Source organism: Styela clava, chromosome 5 (genome assembly GCF_964204865.1).
Source record: "Styela clava chromosome 5, kaStyClav1.hap1.2, whole genome shotgun sequence".
NCBI classification, from domain to species: domain Eukaryota; kingdom Metazoa; phylum Chordata; class Ascidiacea; order Stolidobranchia; family Styelidae; genus Styela; species Styela clava.
The window spans coordinates 16,726,525-16,748,429 of record NC_135254.1 but is presented as its reverse complement, the minus strand read 5'-3'; the positions used below and the strand labels follow the sequence as shown (position 1 = coordinate 16,748,429).

General features: G+C 34.9%; 1 protein-coding gene across 1 annotated transcript in view; it reads left to right on the top strand.

Moving 5' to 3' along the window:
* Nucleotides 1-21,905, top strand: part of LOC120344952 (lymphocyte antigen 75-like) — a 33,522-nt gene extending 11,617 nt beyond the window's left edge. Inside the window, exons 24-56 of the mRNA XM_039414296.2 lie at nt 102-219; nt 1,047-1,183; nt 1,474-1,553; nt 1,962-2,084; nt 2,234-2,396; nt 2,904-3,013; nt 3,857-3,990; nt 4,347-4,387; nt 4,714-4,776; nt 5,385-5,504; nt 6,004-6,137; nt 6,656-6,821; nt 7,653-7,780; nt 8,526-8,670; nt 9,024-9,212; nt 9,285-9,439; nt 9,764-9,977; nt 10,572-10,668; nt 11,144-11,279; nt 11,706-11,903; nt 12,306-12,402; nt 13,646-13,792; nt 14,441-14,577; nt 15,175-15,318; nt 15,525-15,765; nt 16,332-16,450; nt 16,951-17,117; nt 17,471-17,651; nt 17,972-18,143; nt 18,927-19,097; nt 19,661-19,807; nt 20,537-20,784; nt 21,155-21,905. Coding sequence (XP_039270230.2) covers nt 102-219; nt 1,047-1,183; nt 1,474-1,553; nt 1,962-2,084; nt 2,234-2,396; nt 2,904-3,013; nt 3,857-3,990; nt 4,347-4,387; nt 4,714-4,776; nt 5,385-5,504; nt 6,004-6,137; nt 6,656-6,821; nt 7,653-7,780; nt 8,526-8,670; nt 9,024-9,212; nt 9,285-9,439; nt 9,764-9,977; nt 10,572-10,668; nt 11,144-11,279; nt 11,706-11,903; nt 12,306-12,402; nt 13,646-13,792; nt 14,441-14,577; nt 15,175-15,318; nt 15,525-15,765; nt 16,332-16,450; nt 16,951-17,117; nt 17,471-17,651; nt 17,972-18,143; nt 18,927-19,097; nt 19,661-19,807; nt 20,537-20,784; nt 21,155-21,169 — 4,637 coding nt within the window. The 3' untranslated portion in view covers nt 21,170-21,905. The remainder of the gene's footprint in view (nt 1-101; nt 220-1,046; nt 1,184-1,473; nt 1,554-1,961; nt 2,085-2,233; nt 2,397-2,903; nt 3,014-3,856; nt 3,991-4,346; nt 4,388-4,713; nt 4,777-5,384; nt 5,505-6,003; nt 6,138-6,655; nt 6,822-7,652; nt 7,781-8,525; nt 8,671-9,023; nt 9,213-9,284; nt 9,440-9,763; nt 9,978-10,571; nt 10,669-11,143; nt 11,280-11,705; nt 11,904-12,305; nt 12,403-13,645; nt 13,793-14,440; nt 14,578-15,174; nt 15,319-15,524; nt 15,766-16,331; nt 16,451-16,950; nt 17,118-17,470; nt 17,652-17,971; nt 18,144-18,926; nt 19,098-19,660; nt 19,808-20,536; nt 20,785-21,154) is intronic.

The following is a 21,905-nucleotide window of genomic DNA, read 5'->3' as shown; positions in this document are numbered from 1 at the left end:
TGAGAGGACGACGTCTACGTAATTCAAACTGCTGAAATTATCATGTTATTCTTGGTTTTCACCAAATAATAATATATTGTTTTACTTTTTCAAAATTTTAGCACAATGTTTATCCAGTGCTGGTAGTAATGGCAAAGACTACAGAGGATGGATTTCTAAAACGAAAAACGGAAAGACTTGCCAACCATGGAACTCACAGACACCTCACCCTCATTCAATGTAAGCGCTTAACATAAAATTCATTTTAGTCGTGATTAAATCTGCATATTTACAACTACGGGGGCAAATCCTATCCACCTTACTAGCCACTTTATTTAAAATCAAATTCGACAACTTCGTGACCACAAACTGTTGATTAGAGAAGCTGATATAAAGATTATAGAGTAATTATAGGCGCGGCGGTGTGGCTAAATGGGCTAAGCGTTAGGAATACGCTCGCCCCCGCACCTCTAATTACTCTGCGTGGGTTCGCAGGTTCGAATCCCATGCAGTAATGGTTATGTGCGACAGGATTGCTGGACTCCTCGCCGTCGTTGGGTGGTTCACGTAACCGCTGGTCGGTTAAGGCTTCCTCCACCACCAAGTCCATGCTTCCGAAAAAGAAACAATACAACTAATCCCATGCCCGACTTGGAATGGTAACCGGACGAGAGGCCGTGGTTCGCCATATGGATAAGCCGTCTTATCGGCTTTCCTCTCCCCCGGGATAATTCGCCATATGGATAAGCCGTTATTTCCCTTTCCTTTCCCTCGGGATAAATATGTAAAATCCTAAATCCTTATCCCACAGTATTTAAACCACAATTATAACACAGTACCTACTTTATGGCAATAATGCGGGTATAAATATTGCAGTACTTAATTTACAGTTTATTTCCCTTTCCTTTCCCTCGGGATAAATATGTAAAATCCTAAATCCTTATCCCACAGTATTTAAACCACAATTATAACACAGTACCTACTTTATGGCAATAATGCGGGTATAAATATTGCAGTACTTAATTTACAGTTTCACATCAGTACTTTTTATATTCTGCTGAATCTAGGGTTTATCAGAACTATCCAGAAGCTGGTTTGGTTGGTGATTTCTGCAGAAACCCCGACGGCAGATCGGAAGGACCGTGGTGTTACACACTTGATCCTGACGTACAATGGGAAGCATGTGATATTCCAGTTTGTCCAAGTAAGATTATATATTTTACAAATTATTGTGAAATTCATATTTCCACCTCTTATATACCAGAGCATACATATGAATGAAAATATTGAAAAAGAGGTCGATTCTTCTATGTACATGTAATGATAATTGCAGATCGTTAAAGCTCTCTAACGAAACTCCTTTAAACGTTTTCTGTCGTATCAAATGGATAAAATATTTCCAGTCAAGTTATTAACAGGAAATTTATTCTATTAATTTCAATTGTGACTGTTTGCATATTTGTTTCATTCAACGTCATTTCTTAAATGTTTCAGATTACACTCCTACCGGTTGGCAACCTTCTGGTAACAGTTACGGTGAATGGGTGCAAGTTCAATTTGATACACATTACAAGGTGCTGAAAATATCTATCGGGACTTAATTAAGTGATTTAGTTATTGTGTATTGATCACCATATGTCATAAGTACTGTAAAAATATATAGTTCACTCTAGTGAAGGGGGAGACTCACGTTTCAGAACATGTTTTATTGTAGTTCTATAAAACAAGAGAGCACTGCTCAAATATATCCGCATGAGGGACTAATGACAGACCGTAGTACCGGTAGCTCATTTGTCTTATACTGAAATCGTTATCTGTCGATTCAAAGTTCAAATCAAAATCGAGAATCAACGTCCCACGTCCATAACATTTCACACCAATTTGACCAGTGAGTACTGGCTTTGTCAGAAAGATAACACACTGGTTCTGCCATAAAGACATGTGGTTGCTCAAGAAATAGTAATCGAAATACTCATTTTCAGGTCAGTGGAATCACCCTTTATGGTGGAGACACAACTGGAGGATATGTGACGGAGTATGTTCTTTGGTTTAGTGACAGCGGTTTCAATTTTAGACAATACGTTGATATTGACAATACAGCTCATGTAAGTAAAATGCTTTTTTTTGTCGTGACGAAATTTTAGAAGGTGAATGTATAAAGACTAGCTTTTGATGTAGTAAAACGAAATTAAGTTTTGTTTTGATATATATCTATAAAAAGACATAAATTTTTTCTTAAATTTTTTTAATGCAGAGATTTGTTGGATTAGATGGAAAGGTTTCTGAATATATGGATATTTTATCGGAACCTATCAGTGCAATATATATTAGAATTGAACCGACAAGTTTTTTCGGATCACCAGTGTTAAGATTTGAAGTAAATGGATGCTACATTGACAGAAAGATCACTTGTTCAGGTTGTTATTTTTGTTGCCTGCTTATATAGGGTTGCTATTTCGAGACCAGAGGTTTTATTGTTTATAGTGCGTACAATTTACGAAATACACAGTGAAAACCGTTTTAGAATAACCATACGTCGCAATTAAAAGCCAGGAATAGATTCAAAATATTTTGATATCAATTGATCCGGGATCGGAATGGGAAAAAAAGGCCGAATATTCCAGGATCGCAACACTACTATCTATCCATTAAGCTGGTGATATTTATGGGTGATTTTACACAATAGTTGCAAGCAAAACTAAACCTTTTACCGCCATTCACCAATATTTATTGAGCTATAAATTATTGTAGAGCAATCAAAATATTTGCCGTTAGTATCGTTTACACCAATTTTATACCGTGCGTCATCTGCCATCTGGTATACTCATTCTAGTCCACGGAAATTTTTCTGGATTATTCACTCTTACTCTTTTATGATAGTAAAACCTATATTTACATCGTAATTCTATATCTAACAATTTTAGAACTCGCTAGCAATTTCTTGGATGAAACAACTTTTGGTGTCGATTGTCCTGCTGGGTGTTTGGAGGACGCTTCGGTTGACCCGGTATTTGGGACTGACATCTACACCACGGTAAGTCACTTTGTAGTCAGAATAAACGTATCACCCAATTGTTATGCAATAAATGATTGCAAATAAATTTTAACAAAGTATTTTGTGAGATGTTTGGCGCTTTCGCTGGTGACAAGACTGTAAAAATAGCCACCGAATATCCATGTTTTCTCTCCGGTTCTTTTTTAGAACCATCCACTCTACTTCAAAGTTTTCTTTCATAATCCCTTCATCGTAAATCTACAATTGCACAGAAGTACGTTCCTACGGTTTTACATTCTCGAAAAACTACAATAATTCACAAGACAAGAGTCGTGCAAAAATATGTACTCGTGAAACAAAAAAGTTAATGCAACAATCCGCGGAGCATCACATTCACGAAAGGAATTGATTCACCGAGATTAAAAACATCAATCCAACACGCTAACTATTTCACTCCTATTTTGATTCGTATATATTTGTCGTTCCACTTCTGCTATCATATTCTGTTAGTAATTTGAGCACTACAAATGTCTTATACATTTATTATTATATCGTTAAGACAGAATAACAGGCAAATTACGCACAATCATGTCACTGTGAAATATTCCACAAAAACTACATTTTGTCATCCTGAATTTATTCAAAATACAATGATAAGCAATGGTTTTTTTATGAAAATACGCGTAGATTTACCGTCGTTTTTTACAGTACATTTTACTTTAATTGTACTGTAAAATGTACTATTATTTAACCGTTTTAGAGCAGATCAAGTGCCTGTAATTGGGCTTGCATCGTACACATTTGATCAAAATATCAAATCGAATCAATTCCATTTACTTACTCCAAGTTTACACATTATATCATTATAATAAATTGTATCAGAGTTCCGCAATCTGTCCAGCTGCAATTCACGCGGGTAAAGCGAATGATAAACTCGGGGGTGCTGTGTTTGTTACAATTCGAGAGGGTCAGTCATCATACGCCGGATCATATCAACACGGAATAACATCCGAGTCGTGAGTAAACGAATTTTTTTTTAATATTTCCTTACTAAAACAATAGGCTCATCCGATAAGTGTCGATGATTTCGATGCTATAACCAATTGAAACCTGTAATTTTGAGTAATGGAAGCAGATTCGATTATAACTCTCCTTAGAACACAAAATAGTCGGTCCTTCCAAACAAATGTAACTTTTAGCATATCCCAAGATATCAGCTACTGCTTGTAAAGGGCCTTGTTCGTAAAGGCATCTACAAGGGTCATAGAACAAAGTAAGAGTCAAAAACCCATGTCCGACTTTTAGTCCAAATGTCCTATTAGGACATGCGCTATCCGTAATAGCTACGAATAATTGTTGAATTTTTCTTCAGATACGGAGCTTACCCATCATCATTTTCATTTACTGGATATAGTGAGTGGCATATTTTAAATTTTAGTATATATGTATATAAAATAATTTGTGACTGTTACTTTAACAAACCGGCACTGACGCTAATCGCTGATGCTTTCATCATTTCATTAACAATTTACATTGTTTCTGTACTCGTTCGTTCGAGTATATCAGTATTTGCTAGTGTCAGTTCAGTATATGAATAATTTTACAGGTTTTTATAATCAACCATGCATGTATCTATTATGTGTATTATTTGTACTGTATTATTATCTTATTATATTTCGTTATTTATTATCTTCTCTCAGATAATTTCACAGAAGTTTTTTTAAATTTTAATTTTTTAGCTCTTGGTTGTGATGACGGATGGTATACATGGGGAGACAACTGCTACTGGCATTCCCCAAAAGGTAAAAATTATAATAATAAAAAGAATTTCTAGCAGACTAATTAATGCAAGTCGAGAATAATTCACAAAAATTCGAATCATGCCAGTCGTAATGACCTAGTCACCTAACCTCGTTAAGGTACACACATACACTGACTGAAAGTTATTGCACTTCACTATTTTAATATTAATCCCCTTTTATTCAAAAAACGATCATGCGCCTTACGAGCTGCGGAGCTGGTGCACATGATGTGTGGATCAGGTAGTGCTATATGCTTTATTGTCTACACTCAAAGCCAGTAATAGTACTGGTGGGGTCTCATAGCCCATTGTGCCTTATGTGTGGACAAAACCCCAATCAAAACAATTTATTGACAGTCGGTTATCTTCAACGGTATTTACTTATATAGGCCACTTTCTGAATATTCAAATACATTTTTATCTATGTCATGATTAAAGTATGGATGCACACCTGAAAATTAGGGGGTTGTTTAAAATTTTATAAGGGGGAATGTTCACCCCCCAGGGGGTGTGTGGGTAAATCTCTGCCGATATATATATCAATGCCAGTGCCAGATATAAAGTCAAATTTCCATCCTAGCATAATTTAACTTCATAACGTTCATTCAGGTGATGTAAGAACATGGCAAGCAGCAAGAACAGCATGTTTAAGCATGGGGGCAGATCTGGCATCTATTGGGTCATCAGGAGAAAATGATTTTATGGAATCTTTGCTTATTAAAATGGAAAGTTAGTATTCGTTTTTTTTATCGCCTCTATAAATGTGGTAAAGGAACCAAATTTATGCATAAAAAGACTTGTACTCACTTCATCTAGCCTACATTGCTAACAGAATTTGCTTTGATGAGGGGAATTTAATATTATTTGATTAGTTTGCACGTTTCAATCTAAATTCATTCTGGATTATAGCACTGATTCTAACTCAATTCATTTATTCCTCCAGACCCTTAAGATTCATATCGAAAACACAACCAAATGAATGAATGAAATAAAATAAGCAGTTAATTTAGTACATGTGTACAAGCTGCCATGGAACAGTTTCAAAACTTCAACCAAAAAAACAAAATTTTGGATAAAATAAGAAATAAATATAATCTTCATTATCTCTACCCTAAACTTGGTCCCACACAGTTCGTTTCTCATAGTTGAGGCTGGTCTTGCTCAGAGTGAAATGAGGAAAAAAACAATTTTTCGACCTATTTACACCACTTGGTAATATTTTAAACAGCTGGCAATATATTTGCTGGTGGTGACGACGCTTGGATCGGAATGTCAGATTTAGACATTCAAGATTATTATTTGTGGTCGGACGGATCTCCAGTAACTTACACAAAATGGTTTTACCGTGAACCAAATGGAAACGTAAGATTAAAGTTTTTGAGTTTGCTTATTATATGGTAGAATTTCAATAGTTTTAATATTGACCTTTGTATGAAAATATTTGTAAAGCTGCAAAATGACATTGAAGGCTACTCATGTTGCAAAATACTGGAAATTTCTAATTCACTCTGAATTATTTCATCATACTCCGTTAAAACACTCATCGACTATATTAGACAATTTCTTTTTTGAGTCTCCATAGTCTCAGTAGCTCTTGGCACAGAGATCAATCTCTTATATTTCTGAGTTAGTGACTTTGCTTCTAGCAAATTTTTCATAAAAATACTTTGATAAGTACATGGATTTGAAGTACTGTACTAGAAATTTTTGTTGTACGACATAGGCTTTATCAAATATTACGCTCTGAATGAAGGATTGTGTTGGATTTACGCAATAAACTAGCTGCAATTCATACTCTAGTTACTAGAGTCTAGTACTTTAGCAATTCTTGATAAATTTACAATCTTTTTATCAATCCATATTCAAATATACTTATACAGCAAGAACGCTGTGTACAAATATACATCCAACAAGGATATTGGAATGATATAGAATGTGATGTAACAGAACCTTATATTTGCAAAAGAGTAAAACAATTCAAACCGCCATCGACAACGATATTTCCACCCACAGATGCTGGATGTGAACCTGGCTGGACTGCTTTTGGTAAATATGAAATAGATGATAAAAATAGATAATGTATTACTTTTTATATGTGAATTTTTTGGATGTTTGATGGGTGTAGGTGGCCCAAAGGTTGAAGGGTCAGACTTAAGTATATATGATGCAATCACGGGGTAAAATATCTGGTTCAAATCCCATACCCACCAGCCACCGCTTGACCCAGGGTGGATGTTTGATGGGTGTGGGTGACCTAAAGATTGAAGAGTGATGCTATCACAGGGTAAAATATCGGGTTCAAATCCCATTCCCACCATTGGTTAAGTAAAGCCCAGCTTCTGGAATGCTTTCTTTAAAACTACTTAGTAGTAGCTGCTTTTGCAGAGGCCTGTCCAGAGTGAAAGGCGATAAATACAACCTAAGAATATCGAAATAAATCTCATGGCAAATAGAATAACATCACACAACTAGATTAAGCCACTGTCTCTACAGAATGCTTATATTTGGATCATTCCAAAGTTCAATTTTCGTGATTTCATTGACACCCAAAACAATTTGATTAATAGCGATACACTCACAGGAATATTGTTTTAGCAACAATCTTCAAAATTCATAATTAATACTTAACAAGTCTAATTCCATCTCGTTTATAATATTGAAAATATACCCCGATGCACACTTAAGTTTAAATTGCTGAAGTTTCAAAGTTGTTTGAATCTAAACTAAATAGCAACCTAACACACCAGTGTGTAAGTCTACCAGTCATTTAATAGTCAGGAAACAAACTTGTATCTAAGACCATTAGTATCCCAATGGCATAAAATCACTCAAAAATCACATAAAATTCTTAAATCTTCCATTTTTTGGACATTTTAGGCCCGTCTTGTTATAGAGTGAGCAATGATGAGTTCATTCAAGCATATGCTGATATTCAATGTCAAGAAATGGGATCGAGATTAGTCAGCATCCATGATGACTATGAACAAGCATTTGTCCATGCATTGGTAAGTTTTAACTTTTCAGAAACAAAATTAGTGTGAATTAGGGTGAAAGGTAGCCGTGGGTGAAGTTTTAGACTTAACTGAGTTGGCAGCCCAGATTCTACATATCTGGTTTAAATCTTACGCTGCCCAACCCAAGTGTGTAATAAAATCGGTAGGGAATAGGATTTCTGTCCTTCCAAATTATGGTAACTCCCTACATATTGTTTGTCACAGCGCCTTTTTGGAGTAAAGGTACGCATAATAAAACAATTAAACTAAAACCATACTAATAACAATAATTTTTGAATGCAACATTATTTCTGATGTGTTGTTCAATGTTTGATAAATATTCACTCGAAGAAAAGTCACCAAAACTCTCCTTAAATTGGCAAGATTCTTATTTGAAATATCTTTAAGTCAGACTTTTCTATGTTATACCTTGACAGCTTTGTTAAGGGGCACAGAAGGCACTAGGTTCAATAATTCAATAGATATTTAGTTGGTTTGTTTGATATATGACCATAAAAACTACGGTGAATTATACATTGAGACCTGTCTATCAAATCTTATATCAAGTCTGAAGAAGCTTTCAGTTGTCATTTTATAAAAATTAAGGACATCATATTTGAAATTTAATTTTAATCTAAAATTCTATCCCTCTTCCGATAAAGAACTTTTACTATTATTAAAATTAAAATGATACTTAAATTTAATAAGGTATGTTAATTTTATGATCACTGTTCAATATATATAATTGGACTTGTAGGTGACATCACAACTGCCAGCATTTTCTGGATACACAGCATGGATAGGATTTACAGCACATACCGATATTCAAGGAGGTCAATATTTTACATGGCAAAGATCTGAAGAGATGGTTACATACACTCATTGGGATGCAGGCGAACCAGGTGGACAGTAATGTGTACTGAAAAAACATTCCATTCAGAGTTTCAGTAGACTCGAATCGTTGACTTGACTCAATTTTGACTGGATTCACAATTTACTCAGTTCACAAGTAACTCAAGTCATTTAAATTGTTGCCATGACTTCGAATTCGACTCAAGAATTGGATGACACTCGAGTTGACTCGCGACTTCCGGTTTGGGGTATTTCATGCACTGGTTTATTTTGAATTTAGAAACGTATGCGCCCGCAGAGACCCTTTCAGTAAAAAATAGTAGTAAAAATCGTGAATCAGAAAATCATAATGGTAGTTCCATCTGAAAAAAAAATTTACGTTATCATTATTTTTAATGTTTAGACGCTATGCTGAAGTGTACATTCCCATTCGTCTACAAAGGTGTGACATACTATGAATGTACCACTGTCGACAACCCAGTTGTTGTCGATGGCGCGTCTTGGTGCAGCATAGACGCACAATGGTCTGGTCGGGCAAATTATTGCGGAAACGAAAACCCACAAGGATGTACATACATGGACGATAGAACTGGTATGTTGTAATTCTGAATATCATTTGTTGTATTATAACTGGAGTGAATTATTACAAAAAAATTGTTTTCAGGTTACTGGAACTTGGAATTATGTATCTTTGTTCGATATTATATTTGTGAAAAAGACAGGGCTGGTTATACCCAGCCAGTAGTTACTACACCCGACCCCAATGTTCAGTGTCCAACTGGATGGATGGGAAACGAAAACACAGTTTCTTGTTATCAGGTACATGTTTACATGTTAATGTGAAGGGTAAATGAATTATCGTTAAACTTAACTATTATAGCATCAAAGGTTGAAATCTCGTATTCAAATACCAAACCCATCATTTCACCCAGGGTGTATTAAATTGGACCCGAAAGGCCAAGGTACTTTCAAAATAAGGTAGCTCCTTACCTAACAGTAGACGAAATCTAGTAACAATAAAAAAAGACATGAGCATGCCTAAAAATTACTCCCATTTGTGAACGAAGATTCAGTTGAGTAGTGTGATTGAAAAAAATAGTCTTTCATTTTCTAAATACCAATATGTTATGTTTCATTTCGCAGATAAATGAAAAAACAGACCGCGCTGAAAGACTAACATGGGATGACGCATTGGACAACTGCAGAGCACAAGGCGCTGATCTCCTATCTTTGCATAGCTCAATCGAAGAATCTGCTGTCTGGGATTTTGTAGCTCAAACAGCTTTATATTCATACACAAGCTTCTGGATGGGACTCAACAATAAGAACCCAGATGCTGGATACGTTTGGACTGATGGTAAAAATGACTTTACTCCATATTTGTATGCTGTGTACTGGCAACTGTTCTAATGATTATTTAGAAAAGATGCTTCTACGTTTGCAAACTTTCGTGTTTGGAAGCTCAGAGCCCTTTTTACAGCTTTAGTCTTTTGAAAATTAAAACGCACTGTCAATAAATTTCTCAAATTTAGTTTTTATTCATAAATGCGGTTCACCAGCCTATAAGACGAAGCGGTTCTTAAAGAGTACAGTACAAAACTCATTAAAAAAAAATCAATATTTTTAAGGGTTCTTGTATTTTATTCAAAGAAAATGGCAATTTTTTTATAAAATAATAGTACCGGTACTGGTTTTGAGTGTAGGCAATAAAGCCTTGATTCATATATTAACTGCACCGACTTATAAAGCGCATGATTGATTTCTGTGAAAAAAAGGATTTAAAGTGCATCTAATGGTCAGTAAAATACGGTACTAAAATGCTTCATACATCATAATCACAAATAGAACTCATTGTAATCATTCACAAATTTATAGTTTCAATAGATAAATAAAATATTCATTTTATCGGTACTGATTAACAACAATTTATCTTATTTTTTCTGATTTAAAGAAACACCTGTTTCGTATACTAATTGGGCTGGCGGAGAACCTAGTGATCATAATGGAGCAGAAAATTGTGTGGAAACTCAATTGACGTATGGCTCAATGTAAGTTTATCCGATATTAATTTACGATTGCCTAACTCCAGATTGCCTAACTCCAGCTCCCAACCACAACATGAAATCCTACTACAATAGCCTAACTTAGATGTTTTCAAGTCTGATAATGCTTTCATTCTGTTCTGAGAACCTAAAATACAAACTTAGAGTTAGAGGAGTGCAAAATATAGGATCTTGAATTTTGAGAGTTTTTCAATAGGCACTAAATCCAATTTTGCTACCAGTATATAAATATAATGCCAGACTTCGAGTCTAATTTCATGGTCCAATATGGCAAACATGATTCAATTTAATTAATCGATTCAAATGACAATAACTCTCTACGATTTCCACAGTTATAAAAGTGAACCGAAAAAAGATTTAAAAAGATATGTTGCTACACGGAAATTGGTTTCTTGCTTTAGGTTGGCTAGCGGCAATTCATTTGTTGAATGTTCTCATGCAGCCAATATTGTAATTTCAGGTGGAATGATTTGAATTGTGATGCACTACGTAATTGGGTTTGCAAGATTGGGAAGAGAGATACTCCGTTACCACCACCCACTCTACCTGCACCACAAGGCACTGAATCTACGGAATGTGGAACAGATGTTTTATGGGTAATCTGGGGTTTTATGGTTTTATGTATTTTTATTGATATATTCATAGAAAAGAGCAAAATGGAAAATTGCATAATTCAAAAAGCTTTCATCTATATTTGAGGCGACACCTGAACTAGATAAAAGTCGTTAAAAGAGAAATTAATTCCACATATTGACAGTTCACAAATGAGGGAATGGCGCATGTGGATGCATATAGCCCAGGGGTGGACAACATACGGCCCGCGGGCAGGGTCCGGCCCGAACTTCATTTTCCCACATCTGGCCCGCCGACTAGAGAAGTTGCCCACCCCCGATATAGCCTTTTGACCAATGTCAAATGTACATGATTAGCTACTGACAACAACAATAATTATAGGTTGGCTAAAACTAAATATCCAATGATTCAAAATTGTATTTCCCTAATTATATTTCAAATATCTTCAGATAAAATTCACTGCATCTGATGGAATAGATAAATGTTACCATTTTGAAACTGCAGAACCACATTCGTGGCCAAATGCTGAAAAAAGTTGCGCTGAAATGGGCGGACATCTTGTGTCCATGCACAGCATTGAAGAAAAATCTTTTGTCCTCAGTAGAATCGCAAGTTCTGGATTCGAGCAACATTGGATAGGATTGAGAGTGAGTAGTTTCGGTTGAAAATGTTTTCTCACTCTTTATTAAACGAGCATCCACCAATATTTTGCCCCGAATCTACTCTATAATTAGGAAGATTTCAAATTTTGCAAATCCCATCCATTTATCATACACTGGGAACTGTGAAAGACAAACAGTGTAAAAAATAATTTTATGATAAAAATTTTTTAACTGAAGAAATAGTTTTGTAACACTTTAAAGATTGTGATGTTTCCCAAGATCATCACACTCCACCACTTTTATATGAAAAGCATCGTAACAAATGAGAAGTCGTATTACCTATTTATATACCATCGAATGAGCATCAACCATTATTCATACATATTTTATTTTATGTGAGTAACATAAAAGCGATATTATCGTTTTTCATTACTATCTTCTACTTAGGATGTTGCACTTCAACAATGGGCCTGGTCAGATGGTTCAACTCTCAACTACGTTAACTGGGCACCTGGTGAACCAAATAATTATTTGGAAAGTGAAGGTTGGTAAAAGTAAAGAGTTTGTTAGTCAATAATGTCGTTGATTGTTGTCAGATGAAAATCTAGAGCATGCTTTAGTAGAGCAATAACTATAGAGCAATGCTCAAATATATGGACATGAATATTAATTGACTAACTGCAGCGGCTACACAGAAATCCGTTACCTGATATTTCGAATGTGCCAAATCTAAATTACAAATCAGGTCCCACAACTGTAGTAGTAATACACATCGGTTACATACACATTGATTGAAGGAATGGCACATGATGGCGTAATATATGCAAATACAAAAAACTGTGGAATATCGAGCATTCTGGTATATTCTTCCAAAAATGTCTTCCCTTTGTAATTACTGAAAATTTGAAATCAATTGACACTTAAATTGCGGAGAAAAGCAATAATAACAATTTACATAAACGCTTTTGTATACTTGGACTTAAAGTGGACAAATGAATCGTTTTACTAAATTCTTGTTGTTGTTTTTAATCCTGTTGTTGTTGAGGAAAAAATCGCTTTTACCTGTTACTAATGGACCAATTGAGTTCAAATTTTAGTAGATGAAAGAAGTTATTCTAAAACAGTTGCAATTTTCAAATTTCTCCATATGTGACCAGATATATCACAAAAACAATTTCTTATTTTTTTTTTATTTAAATGAGAATACTTCTTATTGCTTGTCCACCTCCGTATTTTTTGTCCCTGATCTATCAGCAAACTTGATGCTCGCAGGCCTTATGTTTTTGATACCTATGTGCACCCTTGTGTCTATATATTTGAGCATTTCTTTCTAATTTGATTAGTTTTTGTTTTGTTGTGTTGCTGTAGTTTCTAGATATAAGTGCTTTTTTTTCAAATTCGCCGGATGTGTTGGGTGTTTCTTCATTCAGTTTAGTTTATTGGATGTAGAAAACGATTACTAAGGTAAATGAAAATTGAGGGCTAACTACTGATAAAAAGCTTGGTTGACATTGCTATGTGGGGATCTTTGTATCAGTATGTGTTCATTTGACCTTGAATTACATACCTAGGTTTTCTTGCAATTTGACATTGACGTAAATATCCCAATAATAATAGCATTCAATACAAATACAATACCTCTATATATTGCTGGTACGACTTCCGAAAATGTCTAAATTACTATATCTTTGCAACTAGATTGAAAATCGTTTTCAAATGAATTTCCCCATCAAAGCAATTCCGTTTTTATTTAGTTGCGTAATATACGGCTGGTTTTTTGTTCCCAGGATGCGCTGAGATGACCGCACATGATGGTAATTGGAATGACGATAACTGTGGACTAAGACAATCCTACATCTGTATGAAAAACATGAACGATGTCGGTGGAATAACTTTTCCACCTACCATTCCACCAGAGGGGAATTGTCCATCCGGTATATTATAATTTGTTACCTGAATACAGGAAAATAATCTAGTGTGAAAGGCGCAAAAATTGTAAAATGCATTTCCAAAATAAATTGAAATGGGTATAATTCTCTAGTAAGTTACAGTAACCTTTCAATTTGTATAGTATGAAAAATAATAGCATCTGGAAACTGCGAGAAATAGACAGCATCATTATACAAACCTAAAACAATTTTTTATACGACAAATTTATACAGTTTAGTTGCGAACAACGCTCTGTGTAGGCAACCCCTGATAGCTAAGGAGATACAATAGCTTGAGTCTTTGTGATTCGGCATTACCTACCCAATTTATAAAACTCTGGGTGAGGAGGTGGGCGTGGGACTTGAACCCAAGTATATTACTGCGATGCAATCATATTGTGTCTAACACTTTAACAACCAGGTCACAGCGTTCATTATTTTTGTCTCCACAGATAATTGTAAGGATTGCAACAGGCTGTACTTATGACAATGTGTTATAGAAAAGATATATTTTATTTAATTTATCTTAAATATGTGATTATAAACAACCTATTGACAATTTCATTTTAAACGCGGTTTCAAAGTAAGATTGTTAGTTAAATTGAATATCTTCATTTCTGCAGTATACCATAATGTATTTTTTTCATATATTAGGTTACTATCCTTTTGGAAGCAAATGTTGGACATATGGTGGCTTGGCATCTGGTGATAGACTAAACTGGTATGATGCAAGACAAAGATGTGAAAATATCTCAGCTACTTTGGCTGTTGTTGAAAACGAATACGAACAGGTGCGAAATTATTTTAAAACTCAAAATTTTATGAATGAATTGACTTCCATATTTTTTCTGTAGTAACCAAAGGTCAAAACTACTCTCGTTTCATTTTTGAATAATATTATTCAGTAATTTTAAGAAAAAGATAATGATGCACAATATAGGACCATTATTGACTTTCAAAATAATGATTTGGTATGTTTTGTCAAATTGTAACTCATCATTCAATCCATCTCTTAAGAAATAATGAAGATTAGTCTGTCGGTCAGTGACAGTTCACCCTATCATTCAAGGTGTATCATATTCTTCATTTATGCTGTGTGGGACTGTTCATAATGAATAAATTGTTTTGCAAAATACTGAAGTGAAATGACAATATGTAGAATAGTTAGGAATATCTGTGCTTAAACTGGGGATATCTCACATGGAATTCAATATATTATACATTTGTATTTAATTTCGATCAGAGCTGAAATCAGTATCTTACATTAGGTTTAAATTTACTCACCTGATTCTGATCTCATACCTTAGTTCAAAGTTTTAGTGTAGCAAACGATTCACACTTCATTATTAAACTTGCCACTAATCAAACTTGCCATTCTTGGTACCCAGGCATACGTTAGCAGTTTGATGTATTACATTGGAAGAAATGCATGGATTGGCATGTGGGGATCGTATTGGAATCCATTTGTTTGGATAGATCAATCATCAGTTTACTACACAAATTGGGGATCAGGACAACCTGACTTTTATGGCGTAAGTTCCATCTACATTAAAAAAGAATTTTACATCATTTAATGATTCTTTGCTTACAATCAAACAACTAACATCGCGAATTGCTCGCAGCCACCTAGAACTGCTCAGAGGCTTCATATCAAATAATCTCCTATACTTACGAGAAACATTGTCCAAATTTGAAAATGTAGAGGAAAGAGTACATTTGTTTTTCATTTATCTTTCAGACATCTTGTGTGAAAATGGATTACGCATCTCACACAGCTGGTAAATGGAATGATGACGATTGTTATGGAGTAAACGCATTCATTTGTTACCAAGATGTTTCAGAAGAAAACCCTCCACAAGAGGCAACACCCAGACCAGAGCAATGTCCCAATGGTTATAAGTTATATGGGGATGCATGCTTTAAATATATGAGCACTTCGGCAACATGGGATGATGCTCGAACTATGTGTCAAAATGAAGGTGTGTTGTTGTGCATGATTGTCACCAAACTTTATGTTGATGATGTTTTTCTATTTCTGTTCTGGGCAAAGATTTTTACTTTCAGATACTGATATTCAGTAATATAATATGTTTGATAGGACTGAAAACTTTTCGTCGTGATAAATTTTCAAAATTTCAAGATACAAGACCACTTTCCAAAATCTTTCATCATTACGTTGCCAATTGTTTTTCAATAAAAGGATTGGTTTTGTTTTGAAAGCATTTACAACAGTTATTTTATCTACCATGTTTAACAATAAAAAAGCAATAAATGAAAGCAAAAGAATAAATAAATCAAGGTCATATTATTGTAGTCACCGCAAGGCCTTTGCTCGTGGTCTCCAGAGAACCGTTCCATGGCCTTCCCAAGGGGGGCTGAAGGCCTGGTTACAAAACTCTGCACTAAAACTTCACTTGAGTATGAATTTGAACTTATAGTTACATTAGATTTATATGCCTTTCTAATTTCATTTTTGCGTTCAACTGAATTGTTAATCTAGAATTGGTTTTCTTCGTTACTTTTATATATTTTATTTGAATATTAGGAAAAGGAATAGATCTTGTGAGTATCTATCAAGGATATGAAAACAACATGATAAAAAGTATGTTCTGGCAAAGTATCTCGGCTGATTCTATGTGGATTGGAATGCAATATCAGACAACAGTAAGTAGAGTTTTTAAGTATTGTAACCACTACTAGGGTATCGCCTATTGCCTTTGGGTTCGCGACGAGAAAGGGGTATGATGTCGGTCGTTACGTTCTCTGATACCGTGACATTTTTATTACAGCTTTGGGCTTCTTAGCATGTTTTTAAATTTGAGTTATTACTGAATCAACTATAACTGCAATTTTGTAGTTTGCGAAAATTCTTTGTAAATTCAATAATGACATGATAATATTTTTTTTTAAATTAGTGAAAATTCATTTAGGCAGAATAATGCATTTACGAAAATCCAATATGACATCACCGTGAATCAACCACGATCATGGCATTGTATACTCATAGTTTACATCATGTCATCTTGTGATACCAAAAGCATTTCACTTATGAACATCGAGGACAATTATGCAAGGTTTCATAGAGTCAAATTGTCGATAAGCTGTCATTTAAAAATTTATGGTGTCTATATGTGCCACTGTTTTATGCTTTACGTTTCTGACAGACCAGCACACCATTGACACCAATAGATTCTCTAACGGCATCACCAATCTTGACGGAAACAACGTTTACATGGGCGGATGGATGGCCAGTTGAATATACCAACTGGGGAGTCGGTGAACCAGATGTTGAAACTGCATCACAGAGTTCAGGATGTGTTTATATGAACAGGTGTGTAACATTCTATGACATGGTGTATGCAATGCATATCATGACTTGTGCATCTGACCCCGTGTTGGTGTCCATGCTGGATATGGGATTAGTTAACCAGTTATTTGTTTTCAAAAGCTTGGACTTGATGGTGTAGGAAGTCGTAACCAACCAGCTGTTATGTGAACCACCCTATGGTGGCAAGGAGTCCTCTCGCACATAACCATCCCCGCATGGAATTAGAACCTGAAAACCCACGCACGGTAATCAGAGGGGCTGTTACGAGCGTATTCTTTGCATGATGCACCACACCATCTAGACGAGAGTTTAATAATTCTAAATTAGTACTGAGGTTTTACCGTATATTATTCAAGGGACGGTTCGTGGAGCGTAGTTTCAGAAACTGGTTCAGGAATGTCGTGTGGTGCAACATTACCTTTTATGTGTAAGAAGTCATTGGTTTCTATCCCTACCCCACCACCAACTCCTGTCGACATAGAAGGAACATGTGATCCGGGATTCGTCGGATATGGAGCTTATTGCTATTATATTGAGGTTCGTAAAATTGATCGTTTTTGAAAGGTACAACTGTTTGTATATGATACGTAGTTGGTTAGAACAGATATTCTAATGTTTTCGGCAAACATGAAAGTCATCACAGTAATTTGATGTGACCTTAATCACATTTTTTGTAACCTTTATAACGAGTATAGTAACGTCACAACCTTCGTGTATGTATCAAGTATGCATGTCTATGTGTGTGCCATTCGTCATAGAATCTGTGAAGTAGAAGTTGTTGACAGTAATATATTGATAGACTGATAGAAAAAGACTTCCTGAATAATAAATGCAAATTAATTTTTCATTTTATTCAGCGTGGTACTTCTAGCGCATTTACTCGCTCGTTCTGGGAGGCAAGAGGGGAATGTGAAACGAGAGGAGCAACACTTGCAAGTTTCCATGGTGAAGACGAATGCCTAGCAATAGTCAATATGATTACTGGAGGATCACACAACTTATGGACTGGGTTAACGCACGATGGATTCAGTAAGTTATGACAATATTTACCAATGATTTTGCTCATGAGATTTTACACACTTTGAATGAAGATCTGAACTATATACAAAAAGTTTCAGAAATCTTGGGCGCTCAGTAAAAAAGTTGTGTTCTCACTAGAATATGTGCCAATTTACTTGCTTGAAACTAGAGATAGACTTGCATCTGTTGCGCAAAGTGTACCCACAATATTGTATTATTACATCGTGGACTAACCAAGTATCATCATAGATCAGCAGTTAGTATATGAAGCTTATAAAAGTAGAAATACCAAATCAGCCTTTTATCATAATTTTCATTTGTCATCATAAATCAGCCAGTTTGTATATGGAACTTATGAAAGTAGAAATACCAAAGGAACCATTTATCGTAATTTTCATTTGTTTTTGTCAAAAATTTATTAGCTAAATCTGAACCCATTTTAAAGTTTATTATTTTCATATACGCAAAATTACCATATAAAATTACTTCAAATTTGTCGGTTGATCAGGTTTATCATTGTCGGTTTACAGTTGTTTCCCTGACCGAATAGACATGAATTGCTTTAATTAAGTCTCATGCCTGTCGATTTTTTTTAACGCGCAGTTCTCGTTATAATTTTTTTATAAGTTCCAGTTAGTATTTGCATTTCAGCGAGTGCATGTGACCTTACTTTTCCTGAAAACATATCTTGATCATGACAATGACACGAGAAAAAGTGTGTGATTCTTATATTAGTAGAACAAACTATTTTTGTAGAACAAACTATATTTTTGCCTTTTCCACGACATTCAGGTGGTTGGAGATGGGTAGATGAAACACCAGTTGATTTTTTTAACTGGGTACCAGGTGAACCTAACGGAGTTGAACGTGGTGAAGTCTGTGTTGAAATGTATCCATGGGATGGACAATGGAATGATGTTGACTGCTTCCAGGATCGTGGATACATATGCAGAGTACATAAAGGTTAGCTAGCAGTCGATACATTTCGTTTTGTTGAAGCGTTCAACATGAAAATTTCATCAGAATGAATCTCAATCTATATCATCTGCTATGGAGTCAAAGATTCTTTCATTCGACCCAGAACAATTTGACTACAGGGTTTTGGGCTTATAGCCTTAGTTACATAGCAGCGCGTTATACCTGACAATGTTAATTTCCTCAATGAAATAAAATTTACTATTTACAATGCTACAGTGCTATTTACAAGTGAAAAACTATTCAGGAGCAAAATTTTAATTATTTTACATAGTTCTTCGACATCGTATGCTTGATTTATGGCTTGTGCGCTCCGATGGATGAAAAAAGTGAGAAAAAAACAATGCACAGTCTTTAAACATGTTAATCTGTTATTTAGTTTGTTTTATGTTTCCCCTCTCAATAGATGACGCGTTTCAAAACTACTTTTAAAACCTATTTGCATGTTTTGTTCACTTCTTGCATTCTGTGGTTCAGAATCAAAATATCAGTAATCTATCTATATAGCTTGTATGGTAGTACAAACATAACATATAAACATCTGCATTTAGAATATGCCTATTGTGGAGCGGTTCCCGTAGACTTCCGTGAAGACTGTGGTTACACTGGTATTGATGAATCTGTTTGCTTGAGAAGAGGTTGTTGTTGGGATGAAACTGTGTTTAATTCAAATTTCTCGGGCTGTTTTTATCCAGCAAGTAAGTATAGGTTTAAATAAGGTCAAGTATGACTGCACAAATCATGATGTTAGTCTACTGTGTGAAAGACAATGGCAAAGAATTTAACATGATTTGATGTGTTTCAATATTTAGAAATCTACCTGAAACATATAAATTATCTTCTCTATTTTACTCTGAACATGACTCTGCACAAGCCACTAATATGCAGTGAGCCCCTTTATTTAGGAAGGACGTGATGTTCCGGCTATGCATTGCCTACCCAATTTGGGCATGGGATTTGAGTCAGAGTTTTCAACCAACGGTTTCATTATGTCTAATTCTAACGCTTGGAAAACTAGGCCCTCGCATCACCACAATTTTAGTAACCAGTCAAAGTTGACTGTAAAACACTTCTCCTGTAATTTGGTACTTTAATCGCAGATAAATTAGTACAATCCAAAAAGATTGATTACCTTGAGTCCTACCTGCTCCAATTTTCTAATGGCAAATTCGGTAACAAATCTTATTTGAGGCAGTTATTCGGACATTTGCTTCTAACAAGCCCCTTACAGACAACCATTGGTATCAGGCAATATGTGAGAAACTACTGTTTTTCAAAGGGCTGAAATTTTTGGGATTGGGTGCAGTGGTGGGCATGAGATTTGGGTCGGAGTGTAATTAGCGATGCCAGCCAACACGGTCAAATACAGCGCTTTAAATAAATAAATATATCGTTTACGATTTTCTTATTTATTTTTTCATTTACAGATTACGAATTTCCCTCCCAAGAACCTATCCCATCATCCGGGTTATCTGGAGGCGCAATTGCTGGAATAGTAATAGGCATAATTCTACTTGTTGTTATTGCTGGTATGGCTTTCTGGTTCAGCAGAGATGGTAAATCAGTTCCGTCGTTTTCTATGTTTAGTGGAAATAAATCATCACAACCATCAACTGTTTTTGAGTCGGGTACTAAATCTTCAGGATTCGATAATCCAGTAGTGGGTCTTGAAGGGGTGAGTTACATGATTACACATGAAAAATATGATTCAAAATAAATAGACTTTCTATATTTGCTGTGGTAATGAGCGAGAATTGAATTACAGACTGAATCTTGTGATGATATGAACGATTAAATATCTCTGTTTGAATTTCTCTAGACAGCTTGGAAATACTTCGAAAAAGTTTACTTACCGGTACCTAAATACAGCAACAATTTGGAATAGTTTTTTTTATACTATGTTCTTTCGCGACTTTTGCTCTGCACAAAAGTCTGTACAAGCATCTAATGATATGGAATAGGCCGTCGCGCCCACAAACATTTGAACTGCATTTTATACATTTGAACATGAAAATGAAACATTTACACTTATGCTTTTATTTCAGAGCACTCCTGCGTAGAGAAGAATCGGATAATAGCCTGAAATCAACAATGTACAAAATGTACATAGAACTCCTCATCCTCCATCTTTTATAACAGATTTTTTCACAATACCGAATTTTATTGAATTTGTGATAATTGATTCCAGCTAGCAGAATATTTTCAGAAGAAAAATCAAAAAATTTGCATTCATTTCAACAACCAGACTAAGGGTCTTGATAAAATTTTAAATAAAGCTATGGGAGAGCTGTATTCAAAAACCCAAACCTTTGTACCAATAAGTGCAATCTCACCCGTTATCATTATTACACCGTCTCCACAACGAAACATCTTTCATTTTTTAAACTCGAAATTTGGATTATCAAACTTTTCTAAAGAGTCAGATATATTAGCAAGTATGGCTGGTTATATTACTTAGGATATAACCAGGGGTTACACAATAGGCAAGATGATGCCTCTTATGGTTTATTCATATCCAAAATAGTTTTGAGTTTAACATATGCTGTCATGTCTGCATTTCCTTTTGTATCACATAAATCGAAGTTTAATCAACGCATTTTAACAATGCTGAATTGGACAACTGATAAAAAAACGGTGTGTGTCATTTCATACTATTCATATATGGTTTAAAATCTTTTCAGTTTTTGTCATTCCCTTCGTTTTTACTGATTTTAAGTTATCATGAGTTCATAATTATTACTGTGATATTTCTCATTGTGCAATATGAAAATATAATTGTATATGCAAATTTTCGTT